The 25,488-nt window shown below is 39.9% G+C and overlaps 1 protein-coding gene across 1 annotated transcript; it reads right to left on the bottom strand.

The window, feature by feature from the left end:
• Positions 1–361: 361 nt before the first annotated feature.
• On the bottom strand, positions 362–25,360 carry ECT2 (epithelial cell transforming 2). Its single transcript, XM_066325739.1, has 26 exons — positions 25,272–25,360; positions 22,705–22,865; positions 21,595–21,674; positions 21,411–21,503; positions 20,322–20,504; positions 19,699–19,788; positions 18,665–18,772; positions 17,493–17,566; positions 17,236–17,366; positions 16,974–17,089; positions 16,733–16,795; positions 16,169–16,391; positions 15,013–15,149; positions 14,222–14,341; positions 13,117–13,185; positions 12,081–12,191; positions 11,031–11,127; positions 10,249–10,330; positions 9,255–9,333; positions 8,946–9,065; positions 7,538–7,676; positions 6,445–6,599; positions 4,436–4,543; positions 3,700–3,846; positions 1,817–2,117; positions 362–450 (listed from the first exon to the last, which is right to left on the bottom strand). The coding sequence occupies exons 2-25, from the start codon at positions 22,832–22,834 to the stop codon at positions 1,836–1,838; spliced, it is 2,937 nt and encodes a 978-aa protein (XP_066181836.1). The 5' UTR covers positions 22,835–22,865; positions 25,272–25,360; the 3' UTR covers positions 362–450; positions 1,817–1,835.
• Positions 25,361–25,488: the final 128 nt, after the last annotated feature.

The raw sequence follows: 25,488 nt of genomic DNA, 5'->3' as shown, positions 1-25,488 counted from the left end.
GAGTCATCCCAACTCGCAGTAAATTATGTGATCATCATCTTCATTTCAAGATCTGACAAACCAGTTTATTGCCTGGAGGGGACAATTTCCATAGAAAGTGTTTCAGTTATGCTGGTAAGGAAATAAATCTGTGCAAGGGAATACTGCGTTTAAATGAAGGCCAAGTTAGTTACTCCACTGATTGGCTGGTCTGCTTCAACACAACTAAACCCCCCCTTGTGATTAACTTAGTGTTACCTAACATTCTGCTAATCATTGCTAAGTGCTAATGACTAAGGTACCATTAATGTCAGGAACAGGTCACTGCCCAGCCACCTGCTTGTCAGTCACTCCCAGAGAGCAGAGTCCTTCCCACCTGCCTCATATCAAGTGGGTTGTTGATCGGCTTAATGTGTGACTCCTCCTTTCAAAGATCGAGGGAAGGCTGACCAAGGAAGGAGAAGGAACACCCTGTTGGAAAAATAATAATAAAAAAAAAACCCAGTTACTGATCATTTATGAGCCAATTTCAATAGTGCACCAGTCATTTCTCAGCCTTGAGATATCATACAAGGAATGTGTGACTGCAGAAGGTCTCAAAGATTGGCAGCTTTTGAAATTAATGATTCAGCATTTCTAGAGTTTGAACAGGAAATTTGACACATTTTCAAAATCGCAGAAGAAAGATTTTTTTTTTTTTTCCCTGTTACCAGCCTTGAGAGATTTGGAATGCCAGATCATGTTTTTGAAGAGTAGCTGTTAACAAGCATTAGTGTACATCTTGCATCACTTTTTACAGTAATAATCTCCCTCCAAAATGAAGGCAAGATACACTATGATAATCTCTTAGAGAAACAGTGCTCCCCCCTCCAATCCTACAACTGTCTGCATTATCATCAGCTCTGAGCCCCAAATGAGATGCTGAACACATGTCTCCTTGGCTGCAGGAGGCAACAGCCATCCCAATGATTTGTCAGAGCTTGCTTTAGCTGTGCCTGGATGGGCACACACCAGGCAAGGAGCTGACTTTTCTGATGCTTGGAGAATAAGCTGCTTCTGAGACTTAATTACAGTGAAACCAACACATCAATATGTAGCACTAAAAGTAAACCTCTTTGGATTAGCTGAGATTTTATATTCTTTTCACATTAGACCTCAAGATACTTTCACAAGCAATCCTCTGTTGCTCTTAACAGCCAGCCAAGCTTCTCAGCACATCAACAGGTCACAGTAGTTAGGCAGCTTGTGCACCTGCATGCTTCAAGAGTCTTTTAAATAGGATATTTTGGGCAAGGTAAGGACATACACACTTCACTAGGAACCAGCCCTATGCCCGTTTATGGCATGTCCTCCATCTGCAGTCATTGGCAATATCTAAAAATTTAACCCTCAGTTCCTCTTTATAAAGCAGCTCTTATTATACTCCAGTGTTTTATACAAGATACATTTTTCATTTACAAATAGAGGGAAAAAAACCCTAAAACCACAGGTGAAATGAGCTGCTCAAGACTTCCTTGCAACCAAGTTATTAAAGCCATCAGAGCTCCAGCCAAAGTTCTCAGAGCTACATGGCCAATTGGACAACTGAACTGAAACAATGAGGAATTCAACTCTATACCAATTAAGAAAAAAAAAAACCAGTTCAAAAAATTACATTTAAAAGTTTGTGAAAAAATAAGTTGCACCCAGAACCACAAATAGGACCACATGTGAGTGCTGACTCCAACCCAGTGCTTTAGAGGATGTTAAAGAAGAGCCCAACACCATTTGAAGCCCTTTGTGCATTAGAGCTGTACCAAGCTCTCTCAGCTCAGAGAACTCAGGATTTCTTGCTCACTTCAGTCAGGATCTGATGCTCATAATTTCCTAGCACCACACTGGTTGTCATCTCCAGCATCAGCACAAGTAATAACAGGGAAAGCACATGGTCTGTCCAAGGCATGATGATTTAAGCTTTCCAAGTTGGAAGAGGCTTTTGCTTCTACAGCATTTGAAAGATGAGTATTTGGAGAGCCAGGACACAGCACAGGTCGAGGCTTGGAATTTTGAGAGCTCCTACCAACAGAACTGGAGCGATGGACATTCACAGCACATTTGACAGCTCCACTGAGGCTGCATGTGGAAGAGGAACGAGCAATCTACAATTAGGAAGGGTCCAAGAGTTAGTTCGAACAAGAAAAAAACCCCAAGCATCCAAGCTTTATTGATACTTTTACTCTGTGGGGTTTTTTCTGCACCAAAATATTCCTACATGAGCATAGGCCAGGATTTTATTTAAATAAAACAGTATGTCTGAATAACAGCTTTGACTCTTAATGGACTCAGACAGGTTTCCTGAAGTTTTGGTTTCCTATCAACAACTGCACTGGAATTCCAGCTTGAGGGGCTGGAATCTAAACCTCTTTTCCCCTCAACCTCATCACTGAGCCAAACAGGCTTTATGCAAGTTCAATGGTGTGTGGCATTGGTTAAAAAAAAAAAAAAAAACAACACAACACATGATTTACTGCCAAGCTGCAGCTTATTACTGCAGAGGTGCAAGAGCTCTGGGAAGAATCTGAAACAGGAACATGGTTTTGCAAGTTTCTAAGACTTTGTGGAAAACAGGTATTTTTGTCTGGGGTAGATATGCACAAAAAGAAAAGTATGACTTGTAAGTTCATGAGAAATGAAATACAGTGCTGTATCAAAAAACATGATTAGAATGCAAAGACCATGGTTGCCATAATCAAACAGAAGGAAGAAAATCTCTCCTAGAAAACTAGGCAATAGCCCCATTGGTAGATTTTTTTTTTCCCCTCTAAAGCAAGGGAGTCTGCTGTGATACTTCCTCCCTTACTGCTTCATCTTTTCTCATGTGGGAGAGCAGGACTATATTTTTATGTTGTACAATTTAATGGCCACTCAAACATACTGAATTACCTCAATATTAAAGTACTGACACATCAGTCAGTAGGAAAAGGATGAACAGGATTCCCTTTTCTTGGCCTTCTGTCCCACATACAACAGACTACAAAGTAGGTGTTTAGTCATCAGGTTTACTCAAACACTATAATAAAAAGCATAGATGATGAAAAGATTCCTCCAAATCTAGCCTGCTTTACTAGACTGTATTAGGAAATTGAATTCGGCCTAATGTAGCAGAAAAAAGCTGTAACAGGCAGCCAGGCATAGCAGAAGAGTTGCAATATGTAGAACAATATTTTATTTTACCAAGTTTTCTTAAACATTTACAAGGAGATAATTCCCTTGTTGTTTAAAAACTTGCAGGCTGCAGCATCTATGTTTCTCTACCCTTCCTTCCCAGTTTGTTTCACAGGATGTCTGTGAAATCTCACTACTTTGACTGAAACATTCACCACACTATTCAGGGTTGTACACCACATTTCTATTTAGTGTTCAAAATCAAAAGCATGAACCAATATAAGACTAGTGTTGAAACTGCCTCAGAAAAGGAAACATATTCCACCCCAAGCAAAAGAGACTGGTGGGTTTTTTAACTTAAATGTATAAGGCAACTCCCAGTTTCTAGTGCATCAAGATTTGTTTGCATTTCCAGCAAGTAAGGCATCTCATTAAACAGCTTTTGAAAATAATATCCCTATGAATGCAGTTATTTTTTTTCCCCACTCTGGACGTTGGAATTGTTAAAGTGAGAGCAGCAGCAGCCGTGGACAGAGTGTAATGAGGACAAGGTGCCCTCCTCAGCAGGTCACTCACCGCCAGGGAGGAGGTGCTGGTCAGGCGGCTGCCGATGAAACTCTCGTTAGCAGAGCTGGGGCTCCGCCCTTCTGTGGCGCTGTGGGACATCAGAGCCCTGCGGAGAGCTCGCTTGGGGGTTTTGGAGAAAGAAAAGGCTCTCGTGACCTGAGGAGATTGACACGTGGTTAAACACTGACAAAAAGCAGGCTGGAATAGCTGCAGTTATACAGGCTGTCATTCGGAGCATCTCTAGGAAGTGTATCAAGTGTTGGTGGTTGGATCACCACACCCACACCTAAAGTGACCTGACTTTTAAAGGCTCCCCATCACCCTTGCTCTTCTCATTCTGTCCAAACATGTGGACAGCACAGGAGGGAGAGAGGAGATTTTGGGAGAAGTCAAAGCAAGGTCTGGTCACCAAGGCTTCCCCACATCCCTGAGTCCTGCACAGTCAGGACCCCCCTCCTTTAAGTTGCTCCCAATTTTGCATTATATTGAAAAGACTCAAAGTATTAAACAGCATAAGTTCCATAACAGACTCAAAAATGACTACATAATACTTATGACTGTAATACTTAAGACTATATATACAGATATTCCAAAACCTTAAACACCCCTCACCTTCTTTCTTTAAGGAGATTATATTTAAGAGTTTTAGTTCAGATTAAGTTTTTCCTGTCACTACTGTAAATACTACAAACCACCTGAAGAGGAATCCCAGAACAATTCTCTGACTAGAAAGCATTATCTTTACCTTTTTTGATGTTTTCTTTATTGCTCTGGATGCTCTGCTTAAAGTACTGTCCATGTCTTTAGTATTTACTTCAACTGAATCAGGATCAGCAACATAGATGAGATTTTCCTGTAGACAAAAATAGCTTTAATAATGGTCAAATATCAGCACTTGTCAAAATATAGTTTTTTAGTCCATTAGATCAGATTTAGAGGGTTTAATTTCCATATTGTTCCATATTTAACTCTTTATGCAGTCCAGTAGCTATTTGTTTTCAAGCCATTTCATTAATTCAACAACTGGTGCATCAGTTTGTGAAACCACTTCATCAGTAGTTTTACATTCAGTTTATCAGATTCAGTTTCGAGTCCAGGGCTGACCAAATTAAAGGCAGTACTTCTGAGGCATCCTTAGGGAGTTTCCAAGATAAACACTGTTTTATTCCACTGACACATCCAGCACATTTCTGAAGTGAAATCTCGAGAGCTCCAGCTGTCAAGACTAAAGACTTTTTAAGTGCAATACATGTTACAGAATAGCCACGACTTTGGTGGTTTTTTCATGCCTCATTCTTAAACTCCAACATGTACAAAGCAATCTCTGGCTACCTACTTTCAAAACCTGGGAGGCAGAGAGGGCACAAATGTGAGTGGAAAGTTGCTGGGATGATTTTGTTGTTGTTGTTTGTCGTCTGTATTTTGAGAAAAGACATTTTACACTTTAAAAAAAAAAATACATATCTCAGAAGGACCCCAGGCAGCAGCTTTATGGCCATTCCCGGGGACTAAGGAAGAGTAGCCAAAGTCTTTGCTGCCACCAGGTGGCAAAGTCAATGTTCTCTCATGCACATGATATTCTAGAAGTCTACAATCAGGCAAAAGTGCTTAAATTGAAGCTCAATTTGACACTTAAATCAGCAAGAAAGAAGTATTATATAGTTGGAACAAAGCAATAAGTACAGAAATTATAACTAATGGGATTCAGCAAAGTAGGTTACAATTTGTCATTTGAACGTCTTGGGGCAAAAGGGAATGATACATTTATTACACAAAGGTTTAATTTCTATTAAAAATCCAAGTTATATGTGACACAAAACACTGAAGATAGGCAACACACAGACCAAAGTAAATTAACACTTGCACATCAGCACTTTTCCTACTCAGTACCTAAAAGGGAAGGGAAACCACATAGCCCAAGTCTCTTATATTCCTAAGTCCCTAGATCACAAGACACACAAAATAAAACTAAAATGCTGGTTTCATTATTTAATTACCTCTCCTGAAATAAGCATGCCTTTAAAAATCACAGCCAAATATTGTACTGTAAGAATACACTGCAGAACATAAAGCATTTCTAGTTTACACCAAGTTGCTTCAGCTACATGTACAGCACATATTTACAGCAAATTGAGATGACTGATGTGCATAGACTTTTACATAATTAGAGCATTAGCAGAAAGCCTCTTGCTGCAATTGGAAAGGATCTATTCAAATTAGTGGCTTTCTGACTATAGCAAGCCCAGATGCTGAATTTCTAGAGATGTGACAAGGCCAGTGCCTCCTTTATTTCACTGCTTTTCTTATTTCCTTGTTTTAAGGCTGTAGATTTCTGCCTGTGTGAGGAGATGCTTCATGTCTCTTGCTTTATGGATCAGATATGGTGTAGAGCAAAGAACTCAACCTAATGCAGAGTTAATCCAACACAAATGATCAACATCACTGGAATTGTAAATTCAAAGATAGCTGTGAAAGAAGCAAGCTGAATGCAACTCTTGTTAGAGCTACAGTGCAGAATTGAATCATACCCTTTTCACCATCACAAATTAATTATAAATAATTTTTGGTTTTTAATCACTGCTTAGTTTGTGCAGAAGCTAACTTAATTTTCTACCTTTTAACCATTCACTTGCAGGCACGTTTAGCACAAATGTTTTCTGCTCTACTTTACCTCAGGCAAGTCCACTATTAACTCCTTTAGCTTGAGGTGTTTAAAGCCAAAAAGAGGGGAATGTTTCAACCATGAGTACTTACTGCATCTGCCTTACAAATAGTGTTGGCCACGTGCCGACACAACGTCTTCAGCCACTCCTCCTTGCGAGGCTCTTCAGTTGTCATCTGGAAACTGAGCAGCTTGTTGTTGAGCTCTGTAGGTGGCCTCACAACCAAGGCAAAAGCTTTCTGGCAATCTACAGTTTATTAAAAAAAAAGAAAAAAGCAAGGAGTTAACAAAAAGAATAATGATTTTTTTTTTTCATAAAACTTCAGAAGGGTCAACCCTCTGTCTGCCAGGAGCTGGAGCTACAGACAACATCATTTGACACAATGTTTTTGTCTTTATTTACACAACAGTTGTTGTGTCACTTGCAAGAGCAGAGTTCTGTCCATAGCCATCATCAAGAGGCTGCAGTCAGCTGTTTAGGCAATAGCTGATTATTCACCAAATAATCTGCAGAGCAGTCAGCCTCACCCATCCTCTTTGCCATTTCTCTTCTTAACTGGGTTTCTATGTTCAGGTGCTTTAGAGAACATAAAGCAGAACACATGATGTGCATATCATCACTTACAGTGAAACACCAAATCTTGCCAGAATAGAAATCTAGAAAGTGGTGTGACTAAATTCTTTATAAGTCACTATCAAGGCTGGAGCAGTATGGCAAAGCAGACAGAGAAATTAAGTCATCTTTTAAAATGCCAAGCACAACTCCTCCTGAGCATTGTCATCACCAGTTAGAAGAAAATTTGGGTTCACACCGACAGCACTTTTCCCTGGCCAGTCTAATGCTGTGGGCTGAAGTTTGAGGTTTGGGTTTTATTTTGTAAATCCAGAACTGTCAAGTGTTTAACTCTGTTTATTTCACACTGCCAATTGGTTGGCTTATGCTAATGCCATCTAGTAGTTCTGCCAAATTCAGCATCCCGCAGCCATTCTTGAAAAGCCAAAAGGCATCAGTACAAAGAATTCTCAAGCTCACACAGAGATTCAAACAGAAGCTTTTACTAAAATCACATACCTAACATACCATACAATAAATACACTTTAGCATTCCATCCCACAACAGCAGATCTTCCTCCTTCACACTCTGAAACACAGTTTAACTAGCACAGCACTTCAAAACACACAGACCTTCTGTCTCCCTAATGTCCAAGACTTTCTTGATCTGGGAGAGAGGCATGAGAACAACATGCTTGAGAGATGCAGGAGGCCTTGTGTGGCCATGGGGACTCTTGAAAGCTCCAATAACTTTATGCCGTTTCCGCGCAATCTGCAGTTAAATAGAATAGACAGGGTCAGTCGGAACATCTCTTGCCATTGTTTCCTTTCTGTATTTTTTACCTTCCACTATCCAGGGAAGCACAGAAAATCTTGCTACTCTACCACATAAATCTTAAAGGAATTCACTTATCTAACTATTCACTGCCTACAGCCCAAGTGGCCTAGCAATATTTGTTACTTGGCATCCAAACACTCAGCTGAAAAATACAATAAATTTTTAAAAAGTACCTAGAGAGGAAGTAATTTTGCATTACAGACCTCAATTCTACCCTGCATAACAAACAAGGATCCTTTGAAATCTACCACAAGGCAGTCTAGATTTAAATAGAAAAGACAACATCTATATGCATGAAATAACTAGGTGTGGTGTGTTATGTCCTAGAAATATCACTTGCTTATGCATGCAGCCATTGAGAGGCTTTGCATAAAAACATGTAAGGTACTCATGTGTTAAAGTAATGCATCTTGTTTGTCTCTTGTCCAAAAGACAAGCCAAGAAGCTTTATTAAAAGTGGTTTTATTTCCCTTTCCCTCCTTTACAAGAAGTGATGAAATTGAGTCAACTTGACTCTCAGGGAAAGTTCATCACTAGTCACAGGACCAAGGTTTTGTCTCTAAGTGCTGCTTAGGACAGCACTAATTTTGAATTATTTTAGACTTGGTCTTCTATGAAAACAATGTTCTTCACTGCTGCAGACAGCAACAAGTACTATATGAAAGTGTCCTTTATAAATTCTGTTTTTCCATATTAGTCTCCAAAATCCAGTTATGAAGAAATAGGGAGGAAGAATAATCTAACATTTTTAGTTTAAAGCATTTATTATGATTTTGGTTTTTTGGTAGCCTAAGAACAGACAGATGATCTACAAAGGCCCACTATTCACTCTGAACTTTAAAAGGACAAACAGCCTCATAAGTCAAGGACTCCAGCATTTTTTCCATTCATTGCTGCTATGCAAAGTGCTATTCAGATAAACATTTTTTAACATATTAAGGTGCTTTTATGTTTTTACTTACTGCAGGACATAAAGGCTACATTAACACCTCCCAGCCATGCAGACATGACTTACTATGTTGGCTTATACGGTAGTTAATGGAAAGGAAACATCAGCATGTGTTGACCTATCAGCAATCTGTGACTTAAAATTCTGCCTCAAAAGTTCTTCAATTTTACTTATTTATATTCATGTGTGCTGTCAAGCCCTCTCCAATTCAGTTCATGAGCAGTACCAGTGCTGTACTGGCACAGGCACTTTACCTCTAGGCAATCATTGAACAGGAAGAGTGTGACCTGCTCTCCCCTGTCACAGAGGTCATCACCAAGTGCTACAGTTTCCAGACGCTGAACCAAGCTGCGGTGGGAGGACAGGAGATTGGCCTAAATGACACAAGCAAAAAGCTCATTAAGCATTTAGTTCAAGGGTTGGATTACTGCTTGCTTACAGCTTATGATCACTGGCAATCTGTTTAAAGCAGCACCATTGCATTGTGGCCTCACACACTTTTGCAAAGGGAGCAAAGTACTGCAGCCATTTAACAGATCTGCAGCTTGAGAGGAATTACTTACTGGGCATCCATCCACTTCATAGACAACGTCAAAGAACTGCCTTTGTGCCTCTGTTTTTCTTTTGTCTTCATTAATGTGTCTAAGGAAAACATTATATTAACCTTCAATACCAAGCAACAGTAAATGCATGCACTGCATTTAAGACATACAAAAATAATAAAGCTAAACATTCAGGGATATAATTTATACAGCAGCAATTGCCACATTTGCCTGAAAATATAGCCAAATACCACATGAAGTCACATAGGAAACCAGCTCTAGAACTCTGTTCTTGTCACCGTACCAGCACTTCACACATTAATCAGTTAAAATAGAATTCCCCTCCCCTGCAAGATTTTGAACCAGAGACTGACACAACTCAGTTCTTTACAGCCTGCATTTTGTCTCCTGCAAATCAGGACTGCAGCTCAGCAAGCAGCAGATGCAAGAAAAATTACAATTTAAAAGTTGTTGTTAAAACTGGGCAAACATTTACCCAATTAATGCAGGAGTTCTCCTTGCTGGAGACATACGCTACACTTCAAAAGAGGTGAGACTTACAATCTAAACAACTTCAGCTTTCAGCTAATTAACTCATGGAACAGTGCCAAGAAGAGCTAATACAGGACCAGAAGAAAAACTCATCTCCCACCAGAAGTCTGTCCTTTCAGTAGATATATGCACAGAAGTAAGATTTAAAGACAAAATCCTTCTCTTTCATTCCAGAGAGAAGAGATAGAAATCAGAGCTGGAACAGAACAGAGGACTGGGGACAGTCCCTGCTGGGGCAGGGAGTCAGCAGAGGTCCAAGTGCTGGGTAATGTCATAGACTCCTTCAGAGCTCTGGCACAGAACACCAAAGTGACAACAGCAGCCAAAAGGAGGCTGAAGAACACCTACAGTTCTGTTTACTTACTGTTCCTTGTGGCAACATAACACTGACAATTTAGGAAGAACAGAGGGATCTAAATGCAGTATGTTTAACAGTATGTTCCATAGAATCAACATGACTTACGTCATCACCTCCTTTAATGATTCAATAGCTCTCTCCAGAGTTATTTTATCTGGGTTCTCTTCTGCTGTATGTTTCTTAATATCTACAATTTAAAAACAATTAAAGAAATAAAAGCTCCACACATATTACAAGTGCCTGAAAAGAAATATGAAAAATTCAAATTTAAAGTTAAGATAAGCTGACTGAAGAAATAAGATCTACCCTGGAGTCCAAGTAGCACTGATTAAGTGGGGAACTAGGCTGAACAGAAGCTGTCCAGACATCTAAGTAAGAAAAAAAACCCCACATGCAATACAGAAACCAAACGCTTAAACTATTAATAAAAATTAAATTGAAGTGCAGAAACAAGCACTGAAGTCTTTTTCTACCTGAAGCAAAGGGAGATGTGAATTTTTTATTATTTTATTAACAAAATCATTGTTACAGCAAGTGGCTGACACCAGGTGGAACACATGAAACTGTGAGCCTTGTCAATATGAACTGCTCTCTAGTTTATGACAGTTTCATTTGAATCTCAATTATATTCTTGTTTGAAGAAACAGAATTGTAGTGCAAACTGTTCCTCTATCTGTATCCTGCATACAAATGTATGAACAAGTGGAATTTAGTCAGAATTTATGCTTTCTTCAGTAGTGGGTCTCACTGACTGCCAGGAATCATGGTTAACTCATATAATCAGGCTTGTTTTAGATGAGAAAACCTGTTGCAACAAAAAGTAGACATCATCTTGTGGTTTTAACACCTTCACAGACAAACTAATAAAAATTACATGACTGGGTTACCATTTAGTAGTAGGGCAACACTGGGCAGCCTTTGAACAGGACGAATGAGAAGCTCAGCGAGGCTTTGGCGGCCACATTCAGGTTTAGCTTGATTTATCTGAGGAAAAGGAAATAATGTTTGCCCTTTTTTTTAACACACATACACAAGAAAAGCACAAGATCAGAGAAAAATTGCCTCCCTTGAAATTAGCATAGCTATACAAGTGTGAGAATCATTTACCACAGTTATTAACAGAGCACATTAAAAACCACATTATATTCAAAACTACACAGTGATTTATGTTCCCAGAATGTCTAATTTTAAAGGGTCCACATCAACCCTTCAGCTCTTGTTCCAGCTGCTAATGTGGAGTGGGACTGGGGACAGCCTGTTATCTTATTTGTTCTCCATCTTTTAGCTATCAATACTTGGATGTAATTCTTAGTCCCTCAGAAAACACGAACTGAAACTGTCAGTGTGATTACTTGACTATTTAGATATAGCTGCATGTGACTATTTAGTTAAAGCTACACTGCACTATTAACAGTACACACGTATCTGAAGATATCAAGAGTCTTAAGCATCATCTTCAGAGAACTTCCTTTGAAGATCATCTTCCTGTTAGATCTCCACTGCTAGGCTCCTACTCATTAGTCACAAGAATGCTGAGAAATTCTACCCTCCCTGGAGCTTCACAGCTGCCCAAGGAAAGTTAAAAGCTGTTTCAAACACAAACACAAACACAGAGAGGGGACCAAAGTAGCAGCTCCAGTCATCTTTACAGAAAAGAGAAGGCATGTATTTGGGAGGAACTTTTTCCAGCAACAAATGCATATAATCAAATCACCTTGAAAGCTGTTTAACAGAGGAAGAACTCAGACTTTTTCTGAAAGAGCCTTATGAGTAGCTTCAGGGATTGAAGTTCAAATCCTTCCTATTTCTGTCTCAACAAGAGACATTCACATTCCTTCAAGCTTTCAAAGTTTCACATTCTTCCATCTACTGCATTCAGTAGAACTTGGTAACAATCCCCATGTTCTACTCATAGACTTAGTTCTGCAGACACTCACCTTTAGGAAGGCATGAAACCTTGGTTTCTGCTTTTCACATCTTGTAATCGTCTCTTTGCTCATTTCAAAGAAATTCACAAATGGAGGGTATGTTTTCAACAAGTCTTTTGACTGAAAGAAACAACTGTTAGGGCTCTGCTTTACATATTATGTATCATTGCACATATGTTCACATGCCCTGAGCCGTACAAAACTGCTCAAAGACACATTGCAATAAAGAATAATAAAAAATGTGTTGTAAACCCATACGTGTTCTCAGAACAAGACAACACATTTTTGCATGCCAGATGTCCCTGACTGATGCTGCTGATGAAAGGCAGGCTGCTCTCACCAGCATCGACCAAACGTGACAATCTTAGAAGCTGCTGAGCAGTTCAAGTGGGGGAGGCAGGTTCTCACCTAGCAAGAGGCTTTTGGTGAGAATTTTGGAAAGTTCAGACAGGTATTTTCACCAGTTATTACAATCACCTTTTACACCACCAGAAGCAACACCTTAGACTGAAAGCTTTTGAATGACAAGCACTATTTGTCTCAAAATCATCAGATCAGCAAAATCACAAGATACCTAGCAGCCTATTTATGTTAAAATACTTCGCAGTCCCAGACTAAGCTTTCCTGCTCTACACAGGACTCCTTATTTGCTTACATGTTTCAAGCCTTGAAAGAAGAACATAAGTTGTGAAAAGTTATTTTCCTAGTTCTTTACTACTGATCAGAGGCAACAGATGGCTAAGGACCCAGGAAATGGCTTTTAATGTCTGAGTAAAAAGCATGTCTGCAGTGTTGCAAATTACAGTTCTCAGACTGTAGCTATTTGTAGTTTTAATCCTTCATACCTGTGAACAGACATACACACTAAAACTTGACATGGCTTGTATCACCTAATTCAACTGTAAAGTCTAAATAAAAAAGACAATGATACAAGTTGGAGTTCTTTCTCAGCAGTGCTTTGCTCCCTGTTTGCTAGCTCCTAGCAAAGAATTGTTTGTAAGGCAAGATAATAGCTGTAAGCATAAAGAAAGAAACAGGAACTTACATATTTGAGAATGATATCACCAATACTCTTGCTTTCAGTCCAATTTATCATAAGATCTTCCAGGTCTTCCTAGAATACATGCAGGGATAGGGGGAGAAAACAAGCTGAGCATAAAGCCATTAAACGGGATCAGTATTTTGCCAAACACACATTAGGTGTGTTTCCATGCTGACAAACAGGCAATCCTAAAAGTTGTACAATTTCACATTCAGCCCCTCCAGTCTACTGAGGACTGAGAACAAGAGATCTCTGGCTTACAGAAAAGGTATATATAGCTGTAAACGCATGCAAGTAGAGCCTGGCAGCATGTCAGGATGAGCCAACTCTGCAGCAAGATGACACTGCTGCATCCCACACCACACACAACACATCCCAAAGGAATATTGAAAAAGGATACACAGAAGGCAGTTGAACCAATTCTAATTAAGACTGTACAACTTATCCAGGACTTAAGTCTATAAGATAGGATTGAAATAGAACTAGGATAGATTCCACTAAGTTGGTATGCCAGTCTGTCAAGGAAAGTGAGACCAAGCCTGTTAAGCCTATATGAGCTTGATCCTCATCAAGCTCAATCACCTTCAGATAGTAAGAGGGACAGGAGGGCACAGCTGAAGGTTCAGGATTCACCTTAAGTGAAAAGGATTTATCACTAATATTGGTTTGTTGCTGCCACTGCTCATATCTTTATAGCACCAAAGATGAAAGAAAACACCACAACTACATCAAAGCAACTCCCACTGCACTGTGTGCTGCAGGTGACTCTGATTCGACACACAGACACACAGCTCTACTTTCATCTCTGTCTCAGTGGGCACACATCAATATCTGGCCTGATTAACCAGAGTGACCCCACTGGTTGGAAAAAAAACAACAAAAACTGTACAAACAAATCACCAAGATGCAGGTAGTCAGTCTGCAAGTCTCTCTATTTAAAAGCCTCCAGTGAAATGCTGCTGGGAACAAGCAGATGCCACTATTTGAAAGAGTATGTTCAGCACCAGGAAGAGTTGATACCTATTTCAGCAGATACAACTGAAAACATGCAGAAATTACTCAAAGTCTCTATAAAAGCTTCCCCTGCAGGGGAGAAGATGCAGCTTGCCTTGATTTTAGTGTGCACATCAAGAATATCTGGAATGCTGCCAAATATGGTCTTGATCTCTTCCTGTGCAAGGATTGGTCCCCCAAGTTGTCCTTCCTTCTCCAGTGGAACTTGAAATAACTGATGAATTAAGAGAAAAAAGTTAATGCCCTCCCAACTGCCAACATTGTGTTAGAAATGGTTATGAAAGCAACAGTGTTTTCCTTCTAGTTCATAATTTCCTGCAGTCACAATCTTAAGATGTCTCCATTCAGCAAGAGTGGGTTTTGGAGAGTGGTTTGAAGATACAAACACTTAGTTTGATACATCTCTACAGCATAATCCCCTTTCATCTCTTTCTACTCACACACATCTTGGCTCATTGTTTAAGTAGATAATCAGCTGCAATAGAAATAAACTTTCAAGAAATTAAGCTCTTCCTGTAAGTTGTTTGCTATTCAGCTCTTCTTGGAATAATTTCAAAAAAAAGGCTTTTCCCTCTGCCATCTCTCTCTATTCACTAATATCTAAAATATTAGTCATAAAGATCCTATTTTCCTGACACTTTCAATTTCCATATATATTGCAATACCACTGCAGATCCCAGATTAGAAATTGTATTTTACAACCTGAAACTGAGTATTTTTATGTCAGTAAAATCACATGAGACTGTTTATATTGTCATCTTTCTATGAAGCTTTGATGCACCCAAGCCCTCAAAAGCCTGCAGATCACAGATTGAAAATACTAATTGATGTAAACATTGGATATCATATTACAGTTGGCCTGGACTGCCTTTATAACCATCTTACCTGAATTATTGTTGTCAGAATATCAACATAGTTACTTTCTGTCTGATACAATTCCTTTGCAACCTGCCATCTTGCAGACTGCTTGAGAGGAAGAGGAGTTGAGTTTTTGGAAGGTCTTGCACAGGATTTTGGTGTTTCTGATGAAGAGATGTTCCCAAAAGAAAATAGAGCTTTATTACAATAGAGTCGCTAAAAAAAGGCTCACCCTCAAAGAAAAAAAAAAAACCCAACCCCACAACAGAAAACCAACTTCAGAATTTTTAACTGAAGATAAGTTTGGGGGTTTTTTTTAGAGCCTATATTGTAGTTACCAGGTCCCTTTTAATAAAAATTTATTTTCTCTTTATTTCTCTCTCTTTATTACAGCCTACTTATAGAACAACAGGAACATATATATTCCTCAGAATTGGACTGACACTAATAAGCCATTTATGGTCAGGTCAATGACTTGACCCAATTATTATTACCTTATATAGCAGGAGGCAAAGATTATGTGCTGAACATTACTTATTTATATACTAGTACAAAAGTGCTTTTCTGCTTCCACTTTGCCATGTAAACAATTCTCTCAGCTGCCCACCATCCTTGCATTAAGTGTGTAGCTCAAAACCATTTACTAACAATCAGCCCTTGCACACAACTCTTGCATTTCATCCCAATTGATGATTTATATACTGGTGAAGTTTTAGACATGACAGTTTGCTGGCACAAACAGTGTTGCCTCAACAGAACATTTCGAAGACCTAGGAGTGGGCGCTGCAGGAATTTTCTGTTTAACTCCTCTAGAAAAGGATCTTTGTCCTTTTTCCTCCAAGTATCATGTGGAGGGTATTTTAGATGATTGGCTGTTGACTAGGCTGCTAATTTGCCACAGATTCCAACAGAGTATTTGAAGCATTTTGGAGTAACACTCAACTGTACTCCCTATTTATCACCTCTATATCTATTCCTTCAGATATGAACGCGGTTACTGTGATGACAAGAGGCAGCTTGGCCTGAACTCTTCACCCCAGTTTTTTCCTCCACACCTCAAAAAGGCAAGACCTGGAATTACTTTGCAAATCTGTAAGATTTCCCTACCACCACCATTTCCCACTTGCATGCAAAGAGTTATTAAACACTGTCAGTGTGGCTGAATGGAAGGTTGTAGCTCTACCTCCATTTGCAGTGCTTGATTCTGGCGTGTTGGAAATATCCAGCAAGGAGCCAATGGAGAGGGAATGCTCAGCTGAGGGGCGTTTCCGAGGGGGGAATGGGGACAGGTCAGTCTCCCTGGTCAGCTGGGCCAGAGTCTCTTTCAAGCGGCGCCGTTTGCGGTTGCTGTTGGGAGTGCTCAGCGACAGCAGCGACACCGACTTCTTGAAGTCAGGGCTCTCGGACTGCAGGCAAAGGAAACTTCATTCAGTGGTTTATCCTCTGGGTCCAGTTCAGCTCAGTGCAGAGATCAATTATTACAGAGATCAACTTCTTAGGGAAGCTGAGGAAAAATGGGTGAAACGCTTTTTTCCCCCCTTTTTAAGATACAAACCTCAGTAGCGTTTTGTTTGAGTAAAAGTAAAACCATTGGGAAGCACAAAAAGTTTTCCATTCTGAATTAGTATGGATTATCTGGAACTTAAATGCTGCTTTAGACTATCTGATCTCTGGCCCCACACAAATTATGCTGCATGCTAATTTTACCACCAAAATATGCTGTGCATTGTCTGAGTGTTCAACATACCTTCTCAAATAAATACATGGACTCTCCAGCTCTGGCATCCATTTGAATGCTCCCCCAAAACCACTAAGGAAAAAGGAAAACACACATTACAGAGCTTCACCCAAAGTTTAAAATATTCAAAATAATCTATAGTAGTAACACATTTGGGATGGAAGATATATTTTCAGAATAAGCCACATGCTTGCATGTGGCACACACAGTTCTACATAGCAGCATTCGCTAAAGAATTTTCTGCACTAACCTCTTGCTTTACAACATAAAGTTTTTTTAAAGGTTCAAATGGAAGTTCTTTTACTGTACTTTCTTCAACCACCAAGTGGGTACACCTTTCATCACCAACTGGTAAATAATGTCCTCCTAGATTTAAAAAAAAAAAAAAAAAGGCAAATTAGCAAGAAGAAAGAATAGTCTTGTTAGAAATTAGAATCTCATTTAACAGTTCTGTGGCACCTATCATTATAAACTCCACCCCTTTCTTCCCACAGATTTTCATAAACAACCACCTTGCATTTCTGTCATTTCTTCCATGTTTGCTTTCTCATCATCAGAGAATCCCAGGAAACTTAACATGCAATCCTGAAAGGGAGGAACCTTGAACTGGTTTCTGAAGTTGTCATCAGCTGCAGAGAAATCACTGAAAGAAAGAAGATGCACAAAAACGTCATTTAATAAGTGATTCTTGTCAGTATTTAAGCAGCAGCTCTCAACACTTCAGGTGAATAGGATGCAAAGTGCAGGCTGAAGAAAAATAAACACCTACACTTCATTCCTTTTCTCCCATGCCTTATAAATCCACTCAGCTTTCACGATAGGAACGCCAAGACTTACAGCAATCTACAAAAGAGGAAAAGCATAAGTTGCTCAAAATAGTTCTATTTAAAATTTTCTCCACATCAAGAAAAATTTGTAACCTTCCTTTTACTTTTCAAGACAGATATTGCAAAAAGTGAATATATTCCTTCAAGAATCATATCCAACTGCACCTCCCCAAAGTTAGAATGTATGAATGCAGGAGATCAGATCAATATCTATTTTGACATTTCCTCCAAAGTGCACCATTTTGTTAGTCTGATATCCTTCATCACTCACAAAACCACAAAAATCAAACTTCTGTTCCAGTGGAATAAGGGATCTTTTTTCTGCTTTTGATACTTTGTATGAAGAAAAATACCCCATACTGCTTTTATCAAAGAGAAAGTGACTATTTGAAAGGTAACTGCCATGACTGCTTGAGAGATTGTACAGTTTTCCTACATTTTCTCCTTGGAGTTGGCAGAAAGGCGTGTTTGAACAGAAAGTAGGACGTCTCTTCCAACTGCAAGATTATAAAGACAAAGAAGAAAAAAAAAAAAAAAAAAAAAAAAAAGGCAAAATCCTACCAACAATTCAAACAAGGGAGAGTCAAGGAGCATAGACATTGCTACATCATATGAGACAGTACAAAAACAAACTGAACATAAATGTCCCAAATGAGTCCCTTTTAGAAGCAGAAAAGAAAAAGTACACTCATGTCTGTTTGTGCATAAAGGAATAGTTGAATTCTCACCCATAACAAGTTAAAAATAATTTTTAAAAGATATGCACGAATTAAGGATTAAAGATTTTTTGCAAGTTACCTCAAAGTTTATTGTTTGGACAGACAAAAGCAGGCATTTGTTCACCACTGTCCTAACTACTGTAGCATCAATATTTAACCATTTTGAATAGTGTTATTTACCACACTTGTCTATTTCAAATTTATGTTATTTAGATCTCCCAAAGAGCCAAAAAACATGCCAAAGCTGAACACCAGACAGAGATGAATTCAACATTGCAGGTTACTGCTGCTAGTACAGGAAAAACCAGCAGCTTCTGAGCTGAAGTACAATGAACAAACTTTGTCTACAAGAGCCAAATTCCAAAGGTTTCTCTGGAACACCATCTCAAGCTTACTCTGAATTTGTCTCCATGTGTTGAGTTTGCCACCAGATGAGTAACTTTTGAGCTAAAGTCCCTTCGGATAATTCCACCCATATGATGAACCAGGGTCACAAGCTTAACCTGAAAAATGAAGATGAAAAGTTTTCAGGATCTTTTGAAGAGTGAGTTCAGTACAAAAGTGGTTTACAAAGGAAGTTACAGAAGGTTACATTAAATGTCTAGAAATAGAAATACTCTGATCTGTTCTTGAAACAACTTGCTCACATCAACAGAAGAGATAGCTTATACGTCAAAAGAAGTATTAAAATTTATTTTTATTTCAACATTTAATACAGCCTTGCCATGTAGCCTGAACACTATCCCAGCCACCCGTATTCTCATGATCATCATACATAATGCCTTCACCTTTTCACACATGTAAGATTTGACATTTTCCTTGCTGATTTAGTCAATTCTAGATCAAACCTAACTAACCCTAGCACCAGGCAAAGGCTTTTGGTTTGGTTTTGTGGGTTTCTTTCAGATGCAGATGTGGAGCCGTATCATTGATTCCCAGATGTCCAGTAGGGAAATTAGATGGCAACTGCCTACTGAAATGGAAAACCAAAGTGCTAGAGTGTCAAAGAGTAAAACCCTGCTAGCACAATATCATGACAAGATAACATGCCTGCAAATGCTCCAAACACAGCTACAAATATCTACTTGGCCATTCTACCACCTGTACAAAAAAGAGGACACTACTGGGTAAACATCTTATCTGAAGCGTCAGCTTACAAATCTTTAAGCCCTACTGAATTAGAGCAGTTTAACCCCACTTGACAACAAAGTGACCAAAAATGACACAGATAAAAAGACTTGAACAAAGTTTTGTTCCAATTCTCAAATATCACTGCCTCTGGACTTGCAAAAACCCAAAAGAACAGACAATTCAGTCTCCCCATACAAGCTTGAGCTGTGATTAAACCCTATGGGTGATGGACTAGAAGAGTATCTTGAAAATATACTTAACATGGTTTTACCAATCCAAAGAAGACTAAAGTACTTACTAATTCATCTTTCTTTCTGAATCCTGTAAAGCACAGTACCAAGTTCATCATACTTGCACAGTACAGTGGACGGCAGGAGAAAGGTAAAGGCTGAAAACAAGAAGAAAGCTCATGAGTCAACAGCATACTGCTCCCATTACCCTTAATACTGTTATTTCTAGTATTAAAAATGCATCAGACACTAGGCTATGTGTGTATATTCAGCTATACCTTAGCTCCAGGCCTGCTGAAAAAGTAACTAGACCACCCCCAAATTCTAACATGTAGCACTCCATCCTTTTGTTTCCTCCCCAGTCCATCTGCTCTACATCACATCTTTTGAAAATATAAACTCATTGCTGGAGAATGATTTGTATTGTGCCATTCTTAATGGCACAATCCCAACTGGTGATCAACAACTCCCACAGCTACAGCAGCAATTGTATCCCCACCACTGTCTGCCTGTGCTCTGTCACTATGCGCAATATTCTAACGCAGCACTAGAAACTTGTTTTTCTTTCAGCTCTATTGCTAGGAATGTTTATAACTGACTGGAAAAGCAAGAGAGATTTGACTGTGAGCTGTTAGAAGAAGTCCCTGAAGCAGGGAGCTACGGATGTGATTTCAGCAAGGAGCACACACACCTCTCCTCTCTGCGCACAGTGCAGCACCACCGGCGGCCCCACGACTCGGCAATCCGCCTTGCAGAGGTTGCTGAAGATGGGGGCTTGGAAGTCTGACACAACGAAGATGGTCTCAAATTCTGGAGAATCACAATCTCCAAGCTCTTCTATTGTGTCTGTCTTTATGTAGGGCATTTTAATTTCCTTCGTGCACAAGGGTGAAAAGGAAAGCGTTACTCAGGCGACATACTTAAACAAGTGTAAAATTCAACTGATGTTTATTTTGGACCATTAGAAAAATGTGTGATTCATACTTCAGAGACAGAGTTAGGATTTGTGAAAGCTGAATGCAATGCACTCTTCTCTAGCATAAGAATAGCTATGAACTGCTGCATGCTTTAAAACTGAATGTCAAAGTAATTCCTGCTTTTGAAGAATCAGACTTCTGGTTGCTTTAGCAGTTTACATATCAGCTCACACTGATAATGTAGCATTGGAAGCAGCTAGATAGAAAAACACACTAAGCTCAAAAGATAAATAAAATTTCAGACTGTCAGAACAGCTTAGGGTACTTTGGGATGCTACTAAAAAGTAGCATCCAGTTTGCAACAGCAAGCTCCACACTGCAGAACTTCCACAGACAAGAAATAGATTTTGTTCATTGCTTATATTTTTAAGGGGTTAAAAAATTTGGTCCATTCCAATTTGAAACATTAGTTCCAAGCTTTATCCCTTTTGTCTTTCACATCAAGAAATGGAAAAGCAGTTCTTTCACTTCAGTTTAAATGGAGCTTTCAATTGAAAGAGAAGTCCATTGACAATTACAAAGTCAGTTCATAGCACAGACTTATGTGTGACTGAATGCAAGCATGCAGTTGAATGCCCCCATGGATATTTTAATGCCCCTGTTAGAAAACACCACTAGGTAAGAGCTGCAAGTATTACTCCATATTTTTAAAAAGTGCTAATTTTTATGAGCCGTGACACTATCAGAACCATTAGCATATATTATGACCATTATGCCCAATTAACACAAATTAGAGCACATTTCAGACCCAGTGAGGTGTAACATGCTGCATGCAATTACGTGTGCTGAATTGCATGACATACCATATGAATAATACTTTTTATTAGTTTTTCTTCTGATTTATCAGGACTACTTTCCTTTATCTTTATAACAGGTACTTCCATTATCTTAATGGTCTGTGGAAGAGGAGAACTTTAGTACAGGAGCAAATTGGTTACCACAAGTGTGAAGGCATAACTGTGACTGTTTTATCTCAGGCCCACATACCTCCAAGGCTTTCAGAAGCTCCTCACGTTTCCCTGCCTCCTGAACCAAAACCACTCTTGTTTCTATTTGAGGCATTTCTTCTGCTTGGAGAGAAGCAAGGATAATATTTGTATTTTAGCAGAAAAATCCACGTTATGTCTAAATCAAGCAATAATATCAAAAAGAACACAGGCAGACAGTAGCTTTTCTAGACTCCTTATCAGGAACAATCCTGAAAATAAATGTTACTTCAAAAAAGTGTCCTTTAATTAAGACATATTCAATTGACTTAGAGCCCAAACTTTCTAGTATGAGGTGAAACAAGAATCTGCAGTTCATGACCATTCAAAGCAAGAATGTAAATCAAGGAGAGGGGAGGAGGAAAGAAAGCCCAAGCAAATGAAAACCCAAAAATATTATAGGCTTAATGCTTCTAGCAGAATTAGGTACCAAGATTTGCTGGAAAATAGACAGCTGGTGTCTTTTCTGGTTTCTGACTGACAGGGTTCATTACTTTCTTGGTAACTGAGCAGTTACCAGGAATATCAGAACTGAAATTAGACATCTTGTTCTTTCTCCCATGTATTCATAAGCCTTCAAAATATGAGGAGGAAGAACAAGTGTTGCCTTGTTCCATGTCATTTCCATCAAGAGACCACCAGCAGATTTTGGCTACTACCTCGGAGGAAAACATAGGTGGTTGTTTTTAAATTTCAGTATTTGTTCTTGAATTCCTTTGGGGCTCAAGACTATTAATCTCTCCCTCTCTCTACCTTACACCTATTAATCTGTCCACCTGTACACAACAGAGCAGCTGCAGTTTCCAAACACTGGTGTCAAAATGTCACCTGGAGCGATTTATTCCACAGAAGAGGCACCAAATGGAACTGACAGCTTTCTGTACAGGAGCCACAAAACTCATTCAATTTGGGCTGTAACAGCCAAATTTTCTTAATGAAAGGATTCCAGATCAACACCCTTTTCCCACAGTACATACAGTACAGTTTGTACATATTGTACATACAATTTTGGAGCTCAAAGTACTTTTGGTTTCTCAAAACTACTAAATACCAACAAAGTAATCAGTCATTGCAAAAACAGAGTAGTCTTAAAATAAACTGCCCTCATTACCTTCAACATCCAGAACAGTTGCACGGAATGCATTCTCTTTGGAAGTTTCTATAATTTTTGAATCAAGAACAGAAGAATCAGCCAAAAGGCTCCTGCCAGTTTCAGACACCAGAGTACTGTTGTCAGCCATGATTATTATGCCTTGTTTCTTTCTTCAACAGCTGGAAGGTGGAGGGGCCAAACTCAGTTACAGGTGCAAAAAGTTCATTCATAAGAGTCCTACAACCAAGGCTGTCAGGAGTGACTTCACAAAACAAAACATTCAGGCTCTTACTGAGCTCCCACTCACACTGATAGAGCAGCTCTGAAAGAGCATCAAGAGTAACACAACTGATAGAAAGGACTGACAACAAAGCTGTTCAGAAATGGTTCTGAAATTCATCTGCAGAGAGGGAACTTCAGCTCTGAGCACAGGCAAGCACAAACTCAAGTGCTCATTTAAAAAAACCTTAACCACAAAGCACCAAACTAAAAGCACTTGCTTCTTTCAGTGGCAAACTATTATAAGCTACAGTCGAGACTAAAATTAGTATTGTTGATTTGAAACATTAGCAGAAGAATTAGGGTAAGCATAACATCTTGCTAAAATCTGATTTTTCAAGTGAACTGGCTGTAGATACCGTGGTTAGAAAATGAGCGCCCAGAGAGCAGAATCAGGATTATTTGCTCTTAGAAAAATTAAAAAAGCTTGAGAGTTTCTGCAAAGTTAATAGGCATGTATATGTCTAGCTGTATGTTCAGGTCTACTGTCCTGCATTAACTGTAATAGAGTAGAGGGACTCTTTCATCACCTGATAAGGATGCCTTCTCTCCTCTCAAACAGAATGGGTCTGTGCTCTCCCTGCCCATCAGACTTACTATAAAAGGCAGAATCCTAAATCCTCTCATTTTCTGGGAGCTCCCTACCCAAATCCTGCAGCACAGTCCGTCCTAAGGCACCTGCCCAACATACAGCACATTTTCTCTCACACAAGAGGCAAGCAGGGTGCAGCTCCTGTGATTCATCACACACCCAGATTTCAATGTTTGCACGGTGATATCAGGAGTTACCTGGAGCTGCAGCTGAACTGCTGGCAGATAATAACCCTTTGTAGCACTTCAACTGAAACTGTGCTTGTGACTGTAAATGCCCTTTTAAAACAGCAGCTACTCAAATACCACACTAGAGAATTGTCTGGAAGAGGACTCTTGAGGGGTTATGGAACAGCACATACATTTCAAACTGGGTAATCACCATCCTATTACACAGCAAAGCAAGTCAGAAGACAAAAAGCAACGGGCACGTTGGCAAACCAGCAATACAGAAAAGGCTTTATCTTCCAGTGATCACACCTGGGAAATCTGGAAAGGATTCAAGTTTTCATAATACACAAGTTCCTAATAATCTATCATTATTCTAGACATATTCAGTTACCAGACTTGCCACCTTAGTTTGAATTTCCAGGTCACACACAGCTGTGCATGTCCATGGCATTGGGTTTCCTAGACCTCAGTCCCAGTCACCCTCCTCATTTCTCACAGAGCAGATCAAGACAGAGCAAGAGAAGTGAGTAACCTCAGTCATAGAGACTTTGGGGAATCACCAAGCCAGAATGTTACAATGTCAGCACCAGGAACTGTTACCATTTTAGCTGGCACTGGTGGAAGGAAGTACAATCTTGGCAGATTCAAACCATATTGTCAATAATGATTACCACAAGGACAATTACGGGTAAATTCAGAAGAAAACAAGCCCTTTAGCTAAAGGAACAACCAACCTTAATTCCTAGAGATTATTTCTTAGAAGTCTGAGACATTGGTATGGTTATTATTATACCAAATAACATGTACATGAACTCAAAATATGCAATAAACTTCATTGCATATTTGAAGAAGCCCAGACTTTAATCTGGGCATTGATTTTCTTTGTGGATTTTCCAGTTTATTTATTTCTGAGGGTCCATCCTGGGTGTATTTAAAAATATTTCTGGTTTCAATAATCATATAATAATAACAATATTTGTCACTAAACTTATGGACTGAAAGTTAAAAGATACCGAGGAGAACGAACAGCACACACAGACACGAACACAACAATAACATTTTTCCATCACATAAAGAGCAAAAGTCAGAACACCATCACTACAGGCCTCAGGCAGAGCTAATACCCCCACAGCATCACACTCAGAAATGACCTCCCAACCATTTGTGGAAAGCCTGAAGGACACAAAACACCTACAAACCAAAATATGTTGGTTAAAGCAAGGAAAGGACAGTAAACACCTCCCACGTTTCCCATTTCCCTGCCGAGGAACCACCCAGGAAGGTCCCCGAGCCCTCTGCAGGGAGATGGCCGAGGACAGGACCGGACAGGACGGGGACGGCCGCAGCCTCTCGCCCCACGAGCCGGCAGGTGCCGGCTCTGCCCCGCCCAAGGAGCACGGCCGGCGGCCTGAGGAGCCCCGGAACAGCGCTGGGGCTCGGAGGCCCCACGGAGGCCCCACAGACGCCCCACAGATGCCCCACAGATGCCCCACACCGGCCCCGCTCCAGGCCGCCCACACCCCCCGGCCCCGGTGCCCCCTCACCGCCGGCGCCACCCGCCGCCATCCGCCATCAGCGGCCGCCGCCAATTCAAAAAGCGAGCCGCCGCACTCACACCGCCGCCCATTGGCTGTCGGCCCCACCGCCCCTCTGTAAGCCGCCCTCTCATTCGCCACGGCTGCGAGATGCCCCGCCCGTCTACCCTTCCTTTTCGGCCAGACCTGCTCCCCGCCCCACTCGGATTGGTCGCGGCACTTGCCA

This window comes from Sylvia atricapilla, chromosome 10 (assembly GCF_009819655.1).
Source record: "Sylvia atricapilla isolate bSylAtr1 chromosome 10, bSylAtr1.pri, whole genome shotgun sequence".
NCBI classification, from domain to species: domain Eukaryota; kingdom Metazoa; phylum Chordata; class Aves; order Passeriformes; family Sylviidae; genus Sylvia; species Sylvia atricapilla.
Note: the sequence above shows the minus strand (reverse complement) of the source record. Positions and strands in the feature narration are given on the sequence as shown.